We start from the raw sequence: 17,830 nt of genomic DNA, 5'->3' as shown, positions 1-17,830 counted from the left end.
TACTCAGTTTTTCTTTTTCCCCCATAAGATTCCCTGTTTGTCTCTTTGTAAATGTTATATATAATTACTATAGCCTTACTCCAGTAATTGTGGGAAAAGCATGGGACATGCTTCCTGGCACTGGGTATTGCAACTTGTCTTTAATGCTGCCCAGAGGGAGGTCCAATAGCTAGTCTTCAAAGGTAGCAAGGCTTCCCCTTACTCCTGGATCTTGTCTCTTCCCTACATTACTGACCTTTTTCTTGGCAATAAACATTTTCCTCCTTACCACTCTTATTTGGGAGCAGATTCCTCTGCTGTCTTTTGTTTATTGTGGAGATGAGGTGGGAAGGTGCCCCAACCAGTTCACTCATCCGTTCAGTGAATATCTGCTGAGCAGTGAATAAGTCAAGATCTCTGTTTTTGTGGAGCTCACATTCTAGTCGGGGAAGATAGATCCTAAACAAATAAATAAAGGGTTATGATAGAAAGACTAAGGAATTACTTTATATAGGGTGGTCAGGGAAGGATTTGTATGTGATGGTGACATTCATAGGTGGATACCTGTTCCAGGAAACAAAAGAAGGCCAGTAAGTAGGAGAGTGTTATAATATGATGCTGAAGTGATAGATAGGAGACAGATAGATTGTTATAGCTTTGTAAACATTCTGTCCAATCACCCATCCTTTTGGTTGGCCAGGGCGCTCTCTCCTGCTGCCCATATCTACCACCTCAATTTGCTGCATTTTGAAACAGTTCCTGCATATATCATTATGCATTGAAGGAGGCTGCTTTTTCCTCCTTTAATCTTATATGCAGGGCTTCTCTGGTGGCCCAGTGGTTAAGAATCCGCCTGCCAATGCAGGGGACACGGGTTTCAGCCCTGGTCCGGGAAGATCCCACATGCCACGGAGCAACGAAGCCCGTGCGCCACAACTACTGAACCTGTGTTCTAGACTTTGTGGGCCACAACTACTGAAGCCCATGTGCCTAGAGCCCGTGCTCTGCAATAAGAGAAGCCACCACAATAAGAAGCCCACGCACCACAATGAAGCATAGCCCCCGCTCGCTGCAACTAGAGAAAGCCCGCACACAGCAATGAAGATCCAACGCAGCTAAAAAATTAATTAATTAATTAAAAAAATCTTATATGCATGTGTCTACATCTGTTTTTCCTGTTGTACCTGTGTATTTGGGTTGGTAAGGGAGGCTAGAACTTGTATTTAATTTATCATCTTGATCCAGTTATTACTTAATAAAAATCTTTTCTGTAATTTCAGTGGGACCAATGCAACACTTTCTAAATCATAATATTATTGAGAGTTTTTTCCTCTTTATGAAAGTAGTATTACTTGTCCAAAATGGGACTTTGGAAAATAAAAACTGTTCAGAATTTTACTTTTAATAACTGCTGAATTAAGTGTTAATAATGCTTACCCCAAACTGCAGTTTACTTAGTGCTGCTTAGGCTGTCTTCCTTCAGACAAATGCTGAATCCCTTTCTTTGAACTTTTACTCTTTTAATTTTCTAAATTAGTAGGGGCCATGCTCATGTTTCCCAAAGTATTTCTGGCTCTGTATATTAATTTCTTATATTAGTTATTATAAGAAATTTATTTTTAGAATACTCAGAATACAGCAGCAGTTAATTCTGATTTTTGAGGGGAGGGATGGGAGGACAAGAAGAGGGAAGAATGATTTTATAGCCAGCTGTGGCCTGATGCTAACAGTTTTTAGAGCTTGAATTTGAAATAATTTTGAGGTCCATTGTAAATTTCTGTGTGCTTATGTAATGTAAGAAACTTGATTTGGTAATATATTTCTGTAAATGTAAATGCCTAGACATCTTGTTTTTCTGTTTATCATGCATGTCAGGCATCTTAAACTCTCTTAGATAATATAAGCATAAATGAAACTTTCCATTTTAAGATCATAGGGTTTAAGTAACCATTTTTAGTGAATTGGTGCATATGAGGGTTATTTCCTTCATATTTTAATTTTCAGTTTTCAAAGGTGCTATAATAAAAAATATTCTAGGGTGGAAGTTTAATATTCTGCTGTTTTATTTATCTGAAGTCTAAATAGTATTTTTAAAGAAAGGGGAAGGCTTAATTCCTATAAGTTTAATACTTCAGGTTTAGTCTGATATGATACTATTAATAGAAGTATACATAGCATTCTATTTTTTTTACATTTTTATTGGAGTATAATTGCTTTACAATGGTGTGTTAGTTTCTGCTTTATAACAAAGTGAATCAGTTATACATATACATATATCCCCATATCTCTTCCCTCCTGCGTCTCCCTCCCTCCCACCCTCCGTATCCCACCCTTCTAGATGGTCACAAAGCACCGAGCTGATCTCCCTGTGCTACGCGACTGCTTCCCACTAGCTATCTATTTTACACTTGGTAGTGTATATATGTCCATATACGCACTACCACTCTCTCACTTTGTCCCAGCTTACCCTTCCCCCTCCCCGTGTACTCAAGTCCGTTCTCTAGTAGGTCTGTGTGTTTATTCCCGTCTTGCCCCAGGTTCCTCATCACCTTTTTTTTTTTTTTTTAGATTCCATATATATGTGTTAGCATACGGTATTTGGTTTTCTCTTTCTGACTTACTTCACTCTGTATGACACACTCTACGTCCATCCACCTCACTACAAATATCTCAATTTCATTTCTTTTTATGGCTGAGTAATATTCCATTGTATATATGTGCCACATCTTCTTTATCCATTCATCTGTTGATGGACACTTAGGTTGCTTCCATGTCCTCGGTATTGAAATAGTGCTGCAATGAACATTGTGGTACATGACACTTTTTGAATTATGGTTTTCTCAGGGTATATGCCCAATAGTGGGATTGCTGGGTCGTGTGGTAGTTCTATTTGTAGTTTTTTAACGAACCTCCATACTGTTCTCCATAGTGGCTGTATCAATTTACATTCCCACCAACAGTGTATGAGGGTTCCCTTTTCTCCACATCCTCTCCAGCATTTATTGTTTGTAGATTTTTTGATGATGGCCATTCTGACCGGTGTGAGATTATATCTCATTGTACTTTTGATTTGCATTGCTCTAATGATTAATGATGTTGAGCATCCTTTCATATGTTTGTTGGCAATCTGTATATCTTCTTTGGAGAAATGTCTATTTAGGTCTTCTGCCCGTTTTTGGATTCGGTTGTTTGTTTTTTTGATATTGAGCTGCATGAGTTGCTTGTATGTTTTGGAGATTAATCCGTTTTCAGTTGCTTCATTTGCAAACGTTTTCTCCCATTTTGAGGGTTGTCTTTTCGTCTTGTTTATGGTTTCCTTTGCTGTGCAAAAGCTTTTAAGTTTCATTAGGTCCCATTTGTTTACTTTGTTTTTATTTCCATTTCTTTAGAAGGTGGGTCAAAAAGGATCTTGCTATGATTTATGTTATAGGGTGTTCTGCCTATGTTTTCCTCTAAGAGTTTGATAGTGTCTGGCCTTACATTTAGGTCTTTAATCCATTTTGAGTTTATGTTTGTGTACGGTTAGGGAGTGTTCTAATTTCATTCTTTTACATGTAGCTGTCCAGTTTTCCCAGCACCACTTATTGAAGAGGCTGTCCTTTCTCCACTGTACATTCCTGCCTCCTTTATCAAAGATAAGGTGACCGTATGTGCGTGGGTTATTATCTCTGGGCTTTCTATCCTGTTCTATTGATCTATATTTCTGTTTTTGTGCCAGTACCATACTGTCTTGATTACTGTAGCTTTGTAGTATAGTCTGAAGTCAGGGAGCCTGATTCCTCCAGCTCCGTTTCTTTTTCTCAAGATTGCTTTGGCTATTCGGGGTCTTTTGTGTTTCCATACAAATTGTGAAATTTTTTGTTCTAGTTCTGAGAAAAATGCCAGTGGGAGTTTGACAGGGATTGCGTTGAATCTGTAGATTGCTTTGGATAGTATATTCATTTTCACAATGTTGATTCTTCCAATCCAAGAACATGGTATATCTCTCCATCTATTTGTATCATCTTTAATTTCTCTCATCAGTGTCTTATAATTTTCTGCATACAGGTCTTTTGTCTCCTTAGGTAGGTTTATTCCTAGGTATTTTATTCTTTTTCTTGCAATGGTAAATGGGATTTAATTTAATTTCACTTTCAGATTTTTCAGCATGAGTGTATAGGAATGCCATAGATTTCTGTGCATTAATTTTGTATCCTGCTACTTTCCCAAATTCATTGCTCTAGTAGTTCTGGTAGCATCTTTAGGATTCTCTATGTATAGTATCATATCATCTGCCAACAGTGACAGCTTTACTGTTCTTTTCCAATTTGGATTCCTTGTACTTCTTTTTCTTCTCTGATTGCTGTGGCTAAAACTTCCAAGACTATGTTGAATAATAGTGGTGAGAGTGGGCAACCTTGTCTTGTTCCTGATCTTAGTGGAAATGGTTTCAGTTTTTTACCATTGAGGACGATTTTGGCTGTGGGTTTGTCATGTATGGCCTTTATTATGTTGAGGTAAATTCCTTCTATGCCTACTTTCTGGCGGGTTTTTATCATAAATCAGTGCTGAATTTTGTCAAAAGCTTTCTCTGCATCTATTGAGATGATCATATGGTTTTTCTCCTTCAATTTGTTAATATGGTGTATCACATTGATTGCTTTGTGTATATTGAAGAATCCTTGTGTTCCTGGGATAAACCCCACTTGATCATGGTGTATGATCCTTTTAATGTGCTGTTGGATTCTGTTTGCTAGTATTTTGTTGAGGATTTTTGCATCTATATTCATCAGTGATATTGGCCTGTAGTTTTCTTTTTTTGTGACATCTTTGTCTGGTTTTTGTATCAGAGTGATGGTGGCCTCGTAGAATGAGTTTGGGAGTGTTCCTCCCTCTGCTACACCTTGGAAGAGTTTGAGAAGGATAGGTGTTATCTCTTCTCTAAATGTTTGATAGAATTCGCCTGTGAAGCCATCTGGTCCTGGGCTTTTGTTTGTTGGAAGATTTTTAATCACAGTTTCAATTTCAGTGCTTGTGATTGGGCTGTTCATATTTTCTGTTTCTTCCTGGTTCAGTCTTGGAAGGTGGTGCCTTTCTAAGAATTTGTCCATTTCTTCCAGGTTGTCCATTTTACTGGCATAGAGTTGCTTGTAGTAATCTCTCATGATCCTTTGTATTTCTGTAGTTTCAGTTGTTACTTCTCCCTTTTCATTTCTAATTCTATTGATTTGAGTCTTCTCCCTTTTTTTCTTGATGAGTCTGGCTAATGGTTTATCTATTTTGTTTATCTTCTCAAAGAACCAGCTTTTAGTTTTATTGATCTTTGCTATCGTTTCCTTCATTTCTTTTTCATTTATTTCTGATTTGAGCATTATGATTTCTTTCCTTCTGCTAACTTGGGGTTTTTTTGTTCTTCTTTCTCTAATTGCTTTAGGTGTAAGGTTAGGTTGTTTATTTGAGATGTTTCTTGTTTTTTAACGTAGGTTTGTATAGCTATAAACTTCCCTCTTAGAACTGTTTATGCTGCATCCTGTAGGTTTTGGGTCGTCCTGTTTCCATTGTCATTTGTTTCTAGGTATTTTTTGATTTTCTGTTTGATTTCTTCAGTGGTCTCTTGGTTATTTAGTAGTGTATTGTTTAGCCTCCATGCGTTTGTATTTTTTATAGATTTTTTCCCATAATTGATATCTAGTCTCATAGCGTTGTGGTCAGAAAAGATACTTGATATGATTTCAATTTTCTTAAATTTACCAAGGCTTGATTTGTGACCCAAGATATGATCTATCCTGGAGAATGTTCCATGAGCACATGAGAAGAAAATGTATTCTGTTGTTTTTGGATGGAGTGTCCTATAAATTTCAATTAAGTCCATGTCATTTAATGTATCATTTAAAGCTTGTGTTTCCTTGTTGATTTTCATTTTGGATGATCTGTCCATTGGTGAAAGTGGGGTGTTAAAGTCCCCTACTATGATTGTGTTACTGTCGATTTCCCCTTTTATGGCTGTTAGTATTTGCCTCATGTGTTGAGCTGCTTCTATGTTGGGTGCATAAGTATTTGCAATTGTTATATCTTCTTCTTGGGTTGATCCCTTGATCATTATGTAGTGTCCTTCTTTGTCTCTTGTAATAGTCTTTGTTTTAAAGTCTATTTTGTCTGATATGAGTATTGCTATTCCAGCTTTCTTTAGATTTCCATTTGCATGGACTATCTTTTTCTCTCCGCTCACTTTCAGTCTGTATATCTCCCAGGTCTGAAGTGGGTCTCTTGTAGGCAGCATATATATGGGTCTTGTTTTTGTATCCATTCATCCAGTCTATGTCTTTTGGTTGGAGCATTTAATCCATTTACATTTAGGTAATTATCGATATGTATGTTCCTATTCCCATTTTCTTAATTGTTTTGGGTTTGTTATTGTAGGTCTTTTCCTTCTCTTGTGTTTTCTGCCTAGAGAAGTTCCTTTAGGATATAGCATTCTATTTTTGATTACTGATTAGTCCATACAAGAAACTCCAATGGTAGAAACAGTTGCTCCACCTCACCTAAATTACTACCATTTTGGTTTTCCTCTTTTGTCTCCATTAGGAGATGTCCCCAGATGCTTCACTTCCAGGGGATCCAGAGGCCTATCCTGCTGCTGTGTCAAGCGGTGGAGCCATTCATCTGCAGACAGGAGGTGGATATTTTGGCCTAAGCTTTACTTGTCCTAGTCTCAAAAATCCTATTAGCAAGAAATCCTGGACTCGCAAATTAAAAAGCTGGGCATACAGGCTACGGCAGTCAACCAGCTTTTTCAAGAGATCAAAAGTCCGTCAAGGTAGTGTGCTTACAGTCAGGGACATAGACTAGGTAACATCATTTTTCATTTACTTCTGTTTCTTTTTGTTGTTGTTCATACACAAATCTTGCCACTTTTTCCATGTAGCCCATGTATGTGACACGTCCCATTAATGTCATTGCCATTTTATTTTTCCTTTTGTAACTAATTTGATTTTAAAGTATTCATTTCATATAGATACTAAGTCTCGGGATAAATCTTGCAATGTCTGATTCAGAATTAGGGACTTCTACAATGTTGCTTATTACATTAACACTTTTTTAATTGTCTAGCAGGAGTTAAGCTTTTTCTACTTTTCTTCATTTTTGGTAATGTAAACAAATGTTGTCTTAACAAGCAATTTTCTCCTTTCTGCTTACAATTTGGCAAAACTTGCAGTGGATACAGAAGATACGAGATCACCAGTTGCTCCTCACCCCATTCCTCTGACAGGAGAGTCCACAGCTGATGCTAGGGCTTTCAGTAGATGTAAAGCAATGAGTGGATCATTTCAGCGGGGTCGGTTCCAGGTTTGTGTCTTTAGTTAAATCATCTACAAAGGCATTATAAAAGGTAACAGCATTGAAGATCTAGGTCTGTAGATGGTAATTATTTTAAATGTAGATCATTATCATATTTAATTTCTCCCCTTATATACATCCTGTCACCTTCTGTAGCCATCCACTAAAGGCGAATCTAAAGAAATGAGGATTTTAGTAGCTGGACTGGAGCACAGAAATGGGTCATCATTTTTTGGTGGGTGGTTGGGTCATCTTTTTTATAAATCTAATTTCATGTCCTTTAGAATCTTGGCAATTGAATTTTTTTCTTTTTTTTCTTTTTTTTTTGCGGTATGCGGGCCTCTCACTGTTGTGGCCTTTCCCGTTGTGGAGCACAGGCTCCAGACGCGCAGGCTCAGCGGCCATGGCTCACGGGCCCAGCCGCTCCGCGGCATGTGGGATCTTCCTGGACCGGGGCATGTACCCGCGTCCCCTGCATCGGCAGGTGGACTCTCAACCACTGCGCCACCAGGGAAGCCCTCATTTTATTTTTTAATTGAAGTATAGATGATTTACAATATTGTGTTAGTTTTAGGTGTACATATGGAATGTTTTTTAATTGCAGAATTTTATTTGAGCAATATGAAGCCAATTCTCTTTGCAAAGGGCCCAATTGCAAAGCTTTTAATATTGCAAGTATAGATGGGATTTTTTAGTTTTGTTATTATCAGTGTTTGTACATTACAGAAGACCATCCAATTGTCTGTGCTATATATTGATATTGAATTTCTTTGTGGGTTTACTCTTTGGTTAGGCAGAGCCAGCCACCTTTGCCTTTTTGTATTTCAGGTGATTACAGTTCCTCAGCAGCAGTCAGTGAAAGTGACATCTTCTGGAATAGAACACATACCAGCATTCAATAAAATGACAAGCCAGCCTAGTGAAGAAGCTTTAGCCTTTACTAAAACAGCAAAGTCTCAATTGGTAGAAATGGAACCTGCCACACACAATCTGCAACCTTCACTTTCTTCTCAGAAGTTACAAGCTCTTCAGGAAACCTTAAAAGAAGATAAAAGAATTCCCAAACAAGCTGACAACTTCTCATCTTTCAGTATGGCTTGTGAGACTGTTGTATCTTTGATGACTCCAGAAAAGGCATTGGAAGAAAATTCAGCCACAGGAAGTAGCATGCAGTCTGGATCTGAACTGTTGTTTAAAGAGAGAGAGATACTTACTGCTGGGATGCAGCCTACCTCTAATAGTGAATTTTCAGCCACTCTTGGTGGCAGAGGGAAATCAGTGGCAAAGAGTGGTCCAGAGAGAGTAAAGTGCTTACCACTCCGTGAAGAAAAAGCCTATGTTCAAACACAGAGCTCACTCTTCTATTCACCGTCTTCCCCAATGAGCAGTGATGATGAGTCAGAAGTAGAGGATGAGGACTTAAAGGTGGAGCTTCAAAGATTACGAGAAAAGTAAGGACTGCTTCTCTTTTGTCACAAATTTGATTGCCTTGGGTTTTATAGAGCTAAGTATTTGATTGGTAACTAATTTTGGATTGGTGACATTTTAATGATGGAAAAAATTTATGGTTGAAAACTACAAAGGTAGCATCAGATCCCACAGGCTAAGGGCTCAGTCCCACAAGACTGCCTCCTTTCAGATGCCCATCATGAGTCCAGGTAGTGTTACCTATGGTTCTTAACAACTTGTTATAAATCAGAGGTTCCCACAAACCCCTCCCCAGGTTTGATTACCTTGCTAGAGTGGCTTACAGAGCTCAGGAAAACAGTTTCCTTACTAGATTATTGGTTTATTATAAAAGGATACAACTCAAGAACAGCCAGATGGCAAGCTATAGGGGAAGGGGCATGGAACTTCATGGCCTCCCAGAAGTGCCACTCTCCCAGCACCTCATGTCTTCACCGACCTAGAAGCTCTTAGAACCCCTGTAGTTCACGGATTTTTATGGAAGCTTCATTACATAGGCATGATTGATTAAATCGTTGGCCATTGGTGATTAATTCAACTTCCATCCTTATTCCCCTCCTTAGAGGTACCCATCCTTAGGGGCTATCCAAAAGTCACTTCGTGATCAGAGGGGCTTGTTTTGAATAATGAGACACTCCTTTTCCCTTTATCACCCTGGAACTATTTCAGGAACTGGAGCTATTTGAGGACAAAAGACCAAATATTATAACAAAAGATTCTCCCATTGCTCTTATCACTTAGGAAGTTACAAGGGTTTTAGGAGCTGTGTGCCAAGAACAGGGACAAAGACCAAATATATCTTTTTTATTATAAAACGTAATATCACAACTGTAAAAATGCACATAAACCAGTCTCCTATTTCTCATGCCCTAATCTCCTCAGAGGCAACCACTATGAACTATTTGGTATATATCTTGCCTGTCATTTTTCTTGCATTTACAAATATATAGTTTTTGAGTTTTATAAAAGTGGGATCATAATATATGTTACTCTACAATTTTTTGACTTAACATTGTCTCCTCTTCATATTCATGTTTGCACAAATAATCTTTATTCCATACATTGGAATAGCATATAGCCATTTAAAGTTTATTTAATCTCTCCTTAATGGGCATTTCAGTTTTATCCCATATTTTGCTTATGTAAAAAGTGTTGAAGGCAACATCCTTATATTTTTACATACTTATGTTAGTATTTTTGTAGGATAGATACCTAAAAGTGGAATTGCTGGGTTAAAAGGTTTGTACATTTATAATTGTCATCCAGTGTAGATATACCATTTTACACACCAAACAGAAATATATGAAAGTGCCTGTTTTCCCACACCTTAACAAGATTAGACTGGATATTATTGATTCTTTTCATTTTATTCCAATCAGATGAATAAAAAATAGTTTTAAAAATCTGTGTTCTATGTATACTAACACATATATATGGAATCTAAAAGAAAAAAAAATGGTTCTGAAGAACCTAGGGGCAGGATAGGAATAAAGACGCAGACGTAGAGAATGGACTTGAGGACACGGGGAGGGGGAAGGGTAAGCTGGGACGAAGTGAGAGAGTGGCATGGACATATATACACTACCAAATGTAAAATAGATAGCTAGTGGGAAGTAGCCACATAGCACAGGGAGATCAGCTTGGTGACCACCTAGAGGGGTGGGATAGGGAGGGTGGGAGGGAGACAGAAGAGGGAGGAGATATGGGGATGCATGTATATGTATAGCTGATTCAATTTGTTATACAGAAGAAACTAACACACCATTGTAAAACAATTATACTGCAATTAAGATGTTAAAAATTTTGTGTTCTAATTAATACTAAGGATGTGCATCATCTCATATTTATTGGCTACTTGTATTTCCTCTTCTTTGGAGTCACCTTTTCATATTCTTTCCCCCTTTTTCTATAAAGTTGTTTCTTTTTTTCTTATTGATTTTTAGGAGCTATTTATATATTCGGAATATTAACCTTTTACTATATGTTACAAATTTTTTTCCTGTTTATACTTGCAACATATAATAAAGAAAAGGTTAATATTATCAGTACTATGAGACTTTAATTTTTTTTTTTTTTTTTTTTTTTTGCGGTATGCGGGCCTCTCACTGTTGTGGCCTCTTCCATTGCGGAGTACAGGCTCCGGACGCGCAGGCTCAGTGGCCATGGCTCACGGGCCCAGCTGCTCCGCAGCATGTGGGATCTTCCTGGACTGGGGCACGAACCCGTGTCCCCTGCATCGGCAGGCGAACTCTCAACCACTGCGCCACCAGGGAAGCCCGAGACTTTAATTTTTTAAATTATTTTTTACTGTATTGAAGTTTTAGAAATTCGTTTTTGTCAATTTATTGAGCTTTTTGTTTATGTCTGATTAGTTTAATGTCACACTTAGGAAGGCATTGAAAATCTTAAAATTGTGAAAATATTCTGTATTTCCACATTCTTAATCTAAATTCCTTGTTAAACTTTACTTGTACTGGTAGAGTTCCTTGGCTCATTTGTATGGTGCCTGTGCCATTAAAATGCTTTCTGCATGATTTTCCTTCAGACACATTCAGGAGGTGGTAAATCTTCAAACCCAGCAGAATAAGGAGTTACAGGAGCTCTATGAACGCCTTCGGGCAATTAAAGATGGCAAAGTCCAATCATCAGAGATTCCTCTACCACCTGCATCACCACGTAGACCAAGATCTTTTAAAAGCAAACTTCGAAGCCGTCCCCAGTCCTTGACACATGTGGACAGTGGCACAGTTGTAACAGGTAAATCAATCTTAAAAGTGATTAAAAAAAACTGGTCAAAGATCAGCAAAATTAGAAAAATAACAATTAACTTATTTTTTATTAAGCTAAGGTGATTTAAAGAAGTATACATTATTCTGAGGTTCTTTTCCACTTTGTTGGTGCTGAATGTTCTTTTATGAAATAATGATGAGGATAGGTGATAGATTTTGGAGAGCAGATGAGTGTTATGTTTTCATTTGGAAAACAAATACCTGGAAACCCAGTTTAAATCCCCAAAATAAGTTTTTGAAATGTTGGTAGTCAATGGGAACTGCTGGTCTAGCATTTGGAGTTTGTTGAGGATTTTATTGCTTAACAAAGATAATCTTAAAAGTAAAGTTATGTGCTATCTGATGTAAGAGATCTTCATTTATTACGAGACTATTAGAAAAACTGTACATCTTTGAATTTGTAAAAAGAGAGGATCAGTCTCAACTTAATAAAGAAGTTGTTAATCAGGTCAGACTTACTTGGTTACTTGTGCATAGTCAAGGTGGGGTTGAGGGTGAACTGTAAGGGTATATGTGAGATCACAACAGAATTTGTGATAGGCAGAAAAATGGTCCCCCCCCTCAAAGACATCCATGTGCAAATCCCTGCAACCTGTAACTGTGTTCAATTATATGGCAAAGGGTAATTGAGGTTGTAGATGGAATTTAAGATGCTAATCAACATTTTAAGATGGGTAGATATCCTGGATTATCTGAGTGGGCCCAGTGTAATCACAAGGGTCCTCTAAAGTAGAAGAGAGAGGCAGAAGAAAAGATATGAGAAAGGAAGCAGTGTCAGAGAGATGCAGCACTGCTGGCTTTGAAGATGGAGGAGAAGGGCCACAAACCAAGGAATGCAGGCAACCCATAGAAGCTGGAAAAGGCTGGGGAAGTTTGAAAAAACAAGGTTTATTATTCACAGGTCCTGGGGAGTACACATCGTGTGGGCCACATAGCAAGAGGTTTGGTCAGGAAGTGGGAAACAGGAGTACATACTAGAGAGCAACAGCACACACTAGCAGATCTGGGGTTCTTACTTTATTCTGGTTGAGGGTGGGGTACCTAGTGTTTCACAAGTTCACTGTTTATTGAGAGTGAGAGTGGGAATTAAAGCACAGGGAGGGAAAAGCAGGGTCACTCAAATGATCAGTTATCTAGGTCAACCAGGGCTTTCTAAAAGGGAAACTTCATGGGTGGGGTGGCCTGGCTCTTTATACAGTTGTATAGCTGGCAATGGGTTTATTTGAGATGGATTTCTTTGAAATGTATACCCCAGCAATCAAAAGCTTAATGTCAGGCACTTTCTTATTAGAATCAAAAAAGCTAATTGTCAGGCACTTACACCACACTGCTTCTTTCTAGTCAACCATGGGATCTCATGGTAAAAACATGCCTTTTGAGATTGGTTTTTTGACTCATAACATTGTCTTTGGGATTATTTAAGTTATTTTGTGTTATAATAGCTTATTCCTTTTAGTTGCTGAGTAATATTCCATGCTATGGATGTACCACAGCTTGTGTTTTTTTTCTTTTTCAACATCTTTATTGGATTATAATTGCTTTACAATGGTGTGTTAGTTTCTGCTTTATAAAAAAAGTGAATCAGTTATACATATACATATGTCCCCATATCTCTTCCCTCTTGCATCTCCCTCCCTCCCACCATCCCTATCCCACACTTCTAGGTGGTCACAAAGCACCGAGCTGATCTCCCTCTGCTATGCGGCTACTTCCCACTAGCTATCTATTTTACAATTGGTAGTGTATATATGTCCATGCCACTGTCTCACTTTGTCCCAGCTTACCCTTCCTCCTCCCCGTATCCTCAAGTACATTCTCTAGTAGGTCGGCATCTTTATTCCTGTCTTCCCCCTAGGCTCTTCTGATCATTCTTTTCTTTCTTCTTTTTTTTTTTTAAGATTCCATATATATGTATTAGCACACGGTATTTGTTTTTCTCTTTCTTACTTACTTCACTCTGTATAACAGTCTCTAGGTCCATCCACCTCACTATAAATAACTCAGTTTCGTTCCTTTTTATGGCTGATTAATATTCCATTGTACATATGTGCCACATCTTCTTTATCCGTTCATCTGTTGATGGACACTTAGGTTGCTTCCATGTCCTGGCTATTGTAAATAGAGCTGCAATAAACATTTTGGTACATGACTCTTTTTGAATTACAGTTTTCTCAGGGTATATGCCCAGTAGTGGGATTGCTGGGTCATATGGTAGTTCTATTTGTAGTATTTTAAGGAACCTCCACACTGTTTTCCATAGTGGCTGTATCAATTCACATTCCCACCAAAGTGCAAGAGGGTTCCCTTTTCTCCACACTCTCTCCAGCATTTATTGTTTGTAGAATTTTTGATGATGGCCATTCTGACCGGTGTGAGATTATATCTCATTGTACTTTTGATTTGCATTGCTCTAATGATTAATGATGTTGAGCATTCTTTCATGTGTTTGCTGGCAATCTGTATATCTTCTTTGGAGAAATGTCTATTTAGGTCTTCTGCCCATTTTTGGATTGGGTGGTTTGTTTTTTTGATATTGAGCTGCATGAGTTGCTTGTATGTTTTTGAGATTAATCCGTTTTCAGTTGCTTCATTTGCAAATATTTTCTTGCATTCTGAGGGTTGTCTTTTGGTCTTGTTTATGGTTTCCTTTGCTGTGCAAAAGCTTTTAAGTTTCATTAGGTCCCATTTGTTTACTTTGTTTTTATTTCCATTTCTCTAGGAGGTGGGTCAAAAAGGATCTTGCTGTGATTTATGTCATAGAGTGTTCTGCCCATGTTTTCCTCTAAGAGTTTGATAGTTTCTGGCCTTACATTTAGGTCTTTAATCCATTTTGAGTTTATTTTTGTGTATGGTGTTAAGGAGTGTTCTAATTTCATTCTTTTACATGTAGCTGTCCAGTTTTCCCAGCACCACTTATTGAAGAGGCTGTCTTTTCTCCACTGTATTCTTGCCTCCTTTGTCAAAGATAAGGTGACCATATGTGCGTGGGTTTACCTCTGGGCTTTCTGTTGTGTTCCATTGATCTATATTTCTGTTTTTGTGCCAGTACAATACTGTCTTGATTACTGTAGCTTTGTAGTATAGTCTGAAGTCAGGGAGCCTGATTCCTCCAGCTCCGTTTTTCTTTCTCAAGATTGTTTTGGCTATTCGGGGTCTTTTGTGTTTCCACAAAAATTGTGAAGTTTTTTGTTCTAGTTCTGTGAAAAATGCCATTGGTAGTTTGTTAGGGATTGCACTGAATCTGTAGATTGCTTTGGGTAGTAGAGTCATTTTCACAGTGTTTATTATTCCAATCCAAGAACATGGTATATCTCTCCATCTACTTGTATCATCTTTAATTTCTTTCATCAGTGCCTTATAGTTTTCTGCATACAGGTGTTTTGTCTCCTTAGGTAGATTGATTCCTAGGTATTTTATTCTTTTGTTGCAATGGTAAATGGGAGTGTTTCCTTAATTTCTCTTTCAGATTCTTCATCATTAGTGTATAGGAATGGAAGAGATTTCTGTGCATTAATTTTGCATCCTGCCACTTTACCAAATTCATTGACTAGCTCTAGTAGTTTTTTGGTAGCATCTTTAGGATTCTCTATGTATGGTTTCATGTCACCTGCAATCAGTAACAATTTTACTTCTTTTCTGATTTGGATTCCTTTTATTTCTTCTTCTTCCCTGATTGCTGTGGCTAAAACTTCCAAAACTATGTTGAATAGTAATGGTGAGAGTGGGCAACCTTGTCTTGTTCCTGATCTTACTGGAAATGGTTTCAGTTGTTCACCATTGAGAATGATGTTAGCTGTAGGTTTGTCATACATGGCCTTTGTTATGTTGAGGTAAGTTCCCTCTATGCCTACTTTCTGGAGGGCTTGTATCATAAATTGGTGTTGAATTTTGTCAAAAGCTTTTTCTCCATCTATTAAGATGATCATACGGTTTTTCTCCTTCAGTTTGTTAAAATGGTGTATCACATTGATTGATTTGCATATATTGAAGAATACTTGCATTCCAGGGATAAACCCCACTTGATCACGGTGTATGATCCTTTTAATGTGCTGCTGGAATCTGTTTGCTAGTATTTTGTTCAGGATTTTTACATCTATGTTCATCAGTGATATTGGCCTGTAGTTTTCTTTCTTTGTGACATCTCTGTCTGATTTTGGTATCAGGGTGATGGTGGCCTCCTACAATGAGTTTGGGAATCTTCCTACCGCTGCTATATTTTGGAAGAATTTGAGAAGGATAGGTGTTTGCTCTTCTCTAAATATTTGATAGAATTCTCCAGTTAAGACATCTAGTCCTCCTGGGCTTTTGTTTCTTGGAAGATCTTTTAATCTCAGTTTCAGTGCTTTTGATTGGTCTGTTTATATTTTCTGTTTCTTTCTGGTTCAGTCTTGGAAGACTTTGCTTTTCTAGGAATTTGTCCATTTCTTCCAGGTTGTCCATTTATTGGCATATAGGTGCTTGTAGTAATCTCTCATGATTCTTTGTATGTCTGCAGTGTCAGTTGTTACATCTCCTTTTTAATTTGTAATTCTATTGATTTGAGTCTTCTCCCTTTTTTTCTTGATGAGTCTGGCTAATGGTTTATCAATTTTGTTTATCTTCTCAAAGAACCAGCTTTTAGTTTTATTGATCTTTGCTATTGTTTCCTTCATTTCTTTTCCATTTATTTCTGATCTGATCTTTATGATTTCTTTCCTTCTGCTAACTTTGGGGTTTTTTTCTTCTCCTTTCTCTAATTGCTTTAGGTATAAGGTTAAGTTGTTTATTTGAGACGTTTCTTGAGGTAAGATTGTATTGCTATAAACTTCCATCTTAGAGCTGCTTTTGCTGCATCACATAGGTTTTAGGTCGTTGTGTTTTCATTGTCATTTGTTTCTAGGTATTTTTCATTTCTTCTTTGATTTCTTCAGTGATCTCTTGGTTATTTAGTAGTGTATTGTTTAGCCTCCATTTGTCTGTATTTTTTATAGATTTTTTCCTGTAATTGTTATCTAGTCTCATAGTGTTGTGGTCGGAAATATTACTTGATATGATTTCAGTCTTCTTAAATTTACCAAAGCTTGATTTGTGACCCAAGATATGATCTATCCTGGAGAATGTTCCATAAGCACTTGAGAAGAAAGTGTATTCTGTTGTTTTTGGATGGAGTGTCCTATAAATATCAATTAAGTCCATCTCGTTTAATGTATCATTTAAAGCTTGTGTTTCCTTATTGATTTTCATTTTGGATGATCTGTCCATTGGTGACAGTGGGGTGTTAAAGTCCCCTGTTGTGATTTTGTTACTGCTGATTTCCCCTTTTATGGCTGTTAGCATTTGCCTTATGTATTGAGATGCTCCTATGTTGGGTGCATAAATATGTACAAATGTTATATCTTCTTCTTGGATTGATGCTTTGATCATTATGTAGTGTCATTCTGTGTCTCTTGTCTATTTTGTCTGATATGAGAATTGCTACTTGAGCTTTCTTTTGATTTCCATTTGCATGGAATATCTTTTTCCATCCCCTCACTTTCAGTCTGTATGTGTCCCTAGGTCTGAAGTGGGTCTCTTGTAGGCAGCATATATACGGGTCTTGTTTTTGTATCCATTCAGGCGGTCTGTGTCTTTCGGTTGGAGCATTTAATCCATTTACATTTAAGGCAGTTATCGATATGTATGTTCCTATTGCCATTTTCTTAAATGTTTGGGGTTTGTTATTGTAGGTCTTTTCCTTCTCTTGTGTTTCCTGCCTAGAGATGTTCATTTAGCATTTGTTGTAAAACTGGTTTGCTGGTGGTGAATTCTCTTAGATTTTGCTTGTCTGTAAAGGTTTTAATTTCTCCTTCGAATCTGAATGAGATCCTTGCTGGGTAGAGTAATCTTGGTTGTAGGTTTTTCCGCTTCATCACTTTAAATATGTCCTGCCACTCTCTTGTGGCTTGCAGAGTTTCTGCTGAAAGATCAGCTGTTAACATTATGGGGATACCCTTGTGTGTTATTTGTTGTTTTTCCCTTGCTGCTTTTAGTATTTTTTCCATTTAATATTTTTACCTTGGTCCTTCATCTGCTGTGTGTTTCTCTGTCTTCTCATTTTGCTTAACTTACCATGTTTGGGGTCTCCTTTTCACAGGCTGCAGGTTCATAGTGTCTGTTGTTTTTGGTGTCTGCCCCCAGTGGCTAAGGTTGGTTCAGTGGGTTTTGTAGGGTTCCTGGTGAGGGGACTGGTGCCTGCGTTCTGGTGGATGAGGCTGGATCTTGTCTTTCTTGTGGGCAGGACCGTGTCTCGTGGTGTGTTT

The 17,830-nt window shown here is 37.7% G+C and overlaps 1 protein-coding gene across 3 annotated transcripts in view; it reads left to right on the top strand.

Moving 5' to 3' along the window:
* The window catches only part of WNK3 (WNK lysine deficient protein kinase 3), a gene marked incomplete at both ends in the record, with an annotated part of 147,026 nt that overhangs the window by 101,759 nt on the left and 27,437 nt on the right, over positions 1-17,830 (top strand). For 2 of the 3 annotated variants that reach the window (XM_082681003.1, XM_082681002.1), the window contains 4 exons: positions 6,544-6,634; positions 7,175-7,305; positions 8,125-8,747; positions 11,309-11,520. In XM_082681003.1, coding sequence (XP_082537129.1) covers positions 6,544-6,634; positions 7,175-7,305; positions 8,125-8,747; positions 11,309-11,520 — 1,057 coding nt within the window. Of the gene's footprint in view, positions 1-6,543; positions 6,776-7,174; positions 7,306-8,124; positions 8,748-11,308; positions 11,521-17,830 lie in introns of all 3 variants that reach the window. The other variant, XM_082681001.1, reaches the window with a different exon arrangement.

Source organism: Grampus griseus (genome assembly GCF_964374135.1).
Source record: "Grampus griseus genome assembly, chromosome: X".
Taxonomy (NCBI): Eukaryota; Metazoa; Chordata; class Mammalia; order Artiodactyla; family Delphinidae; genus Grampus; species Grampus griseus.
Note: the sequence above shows the minus strand (reverse complement) of the source record. Positions and strands in the feature narration are given on the sequence as shown.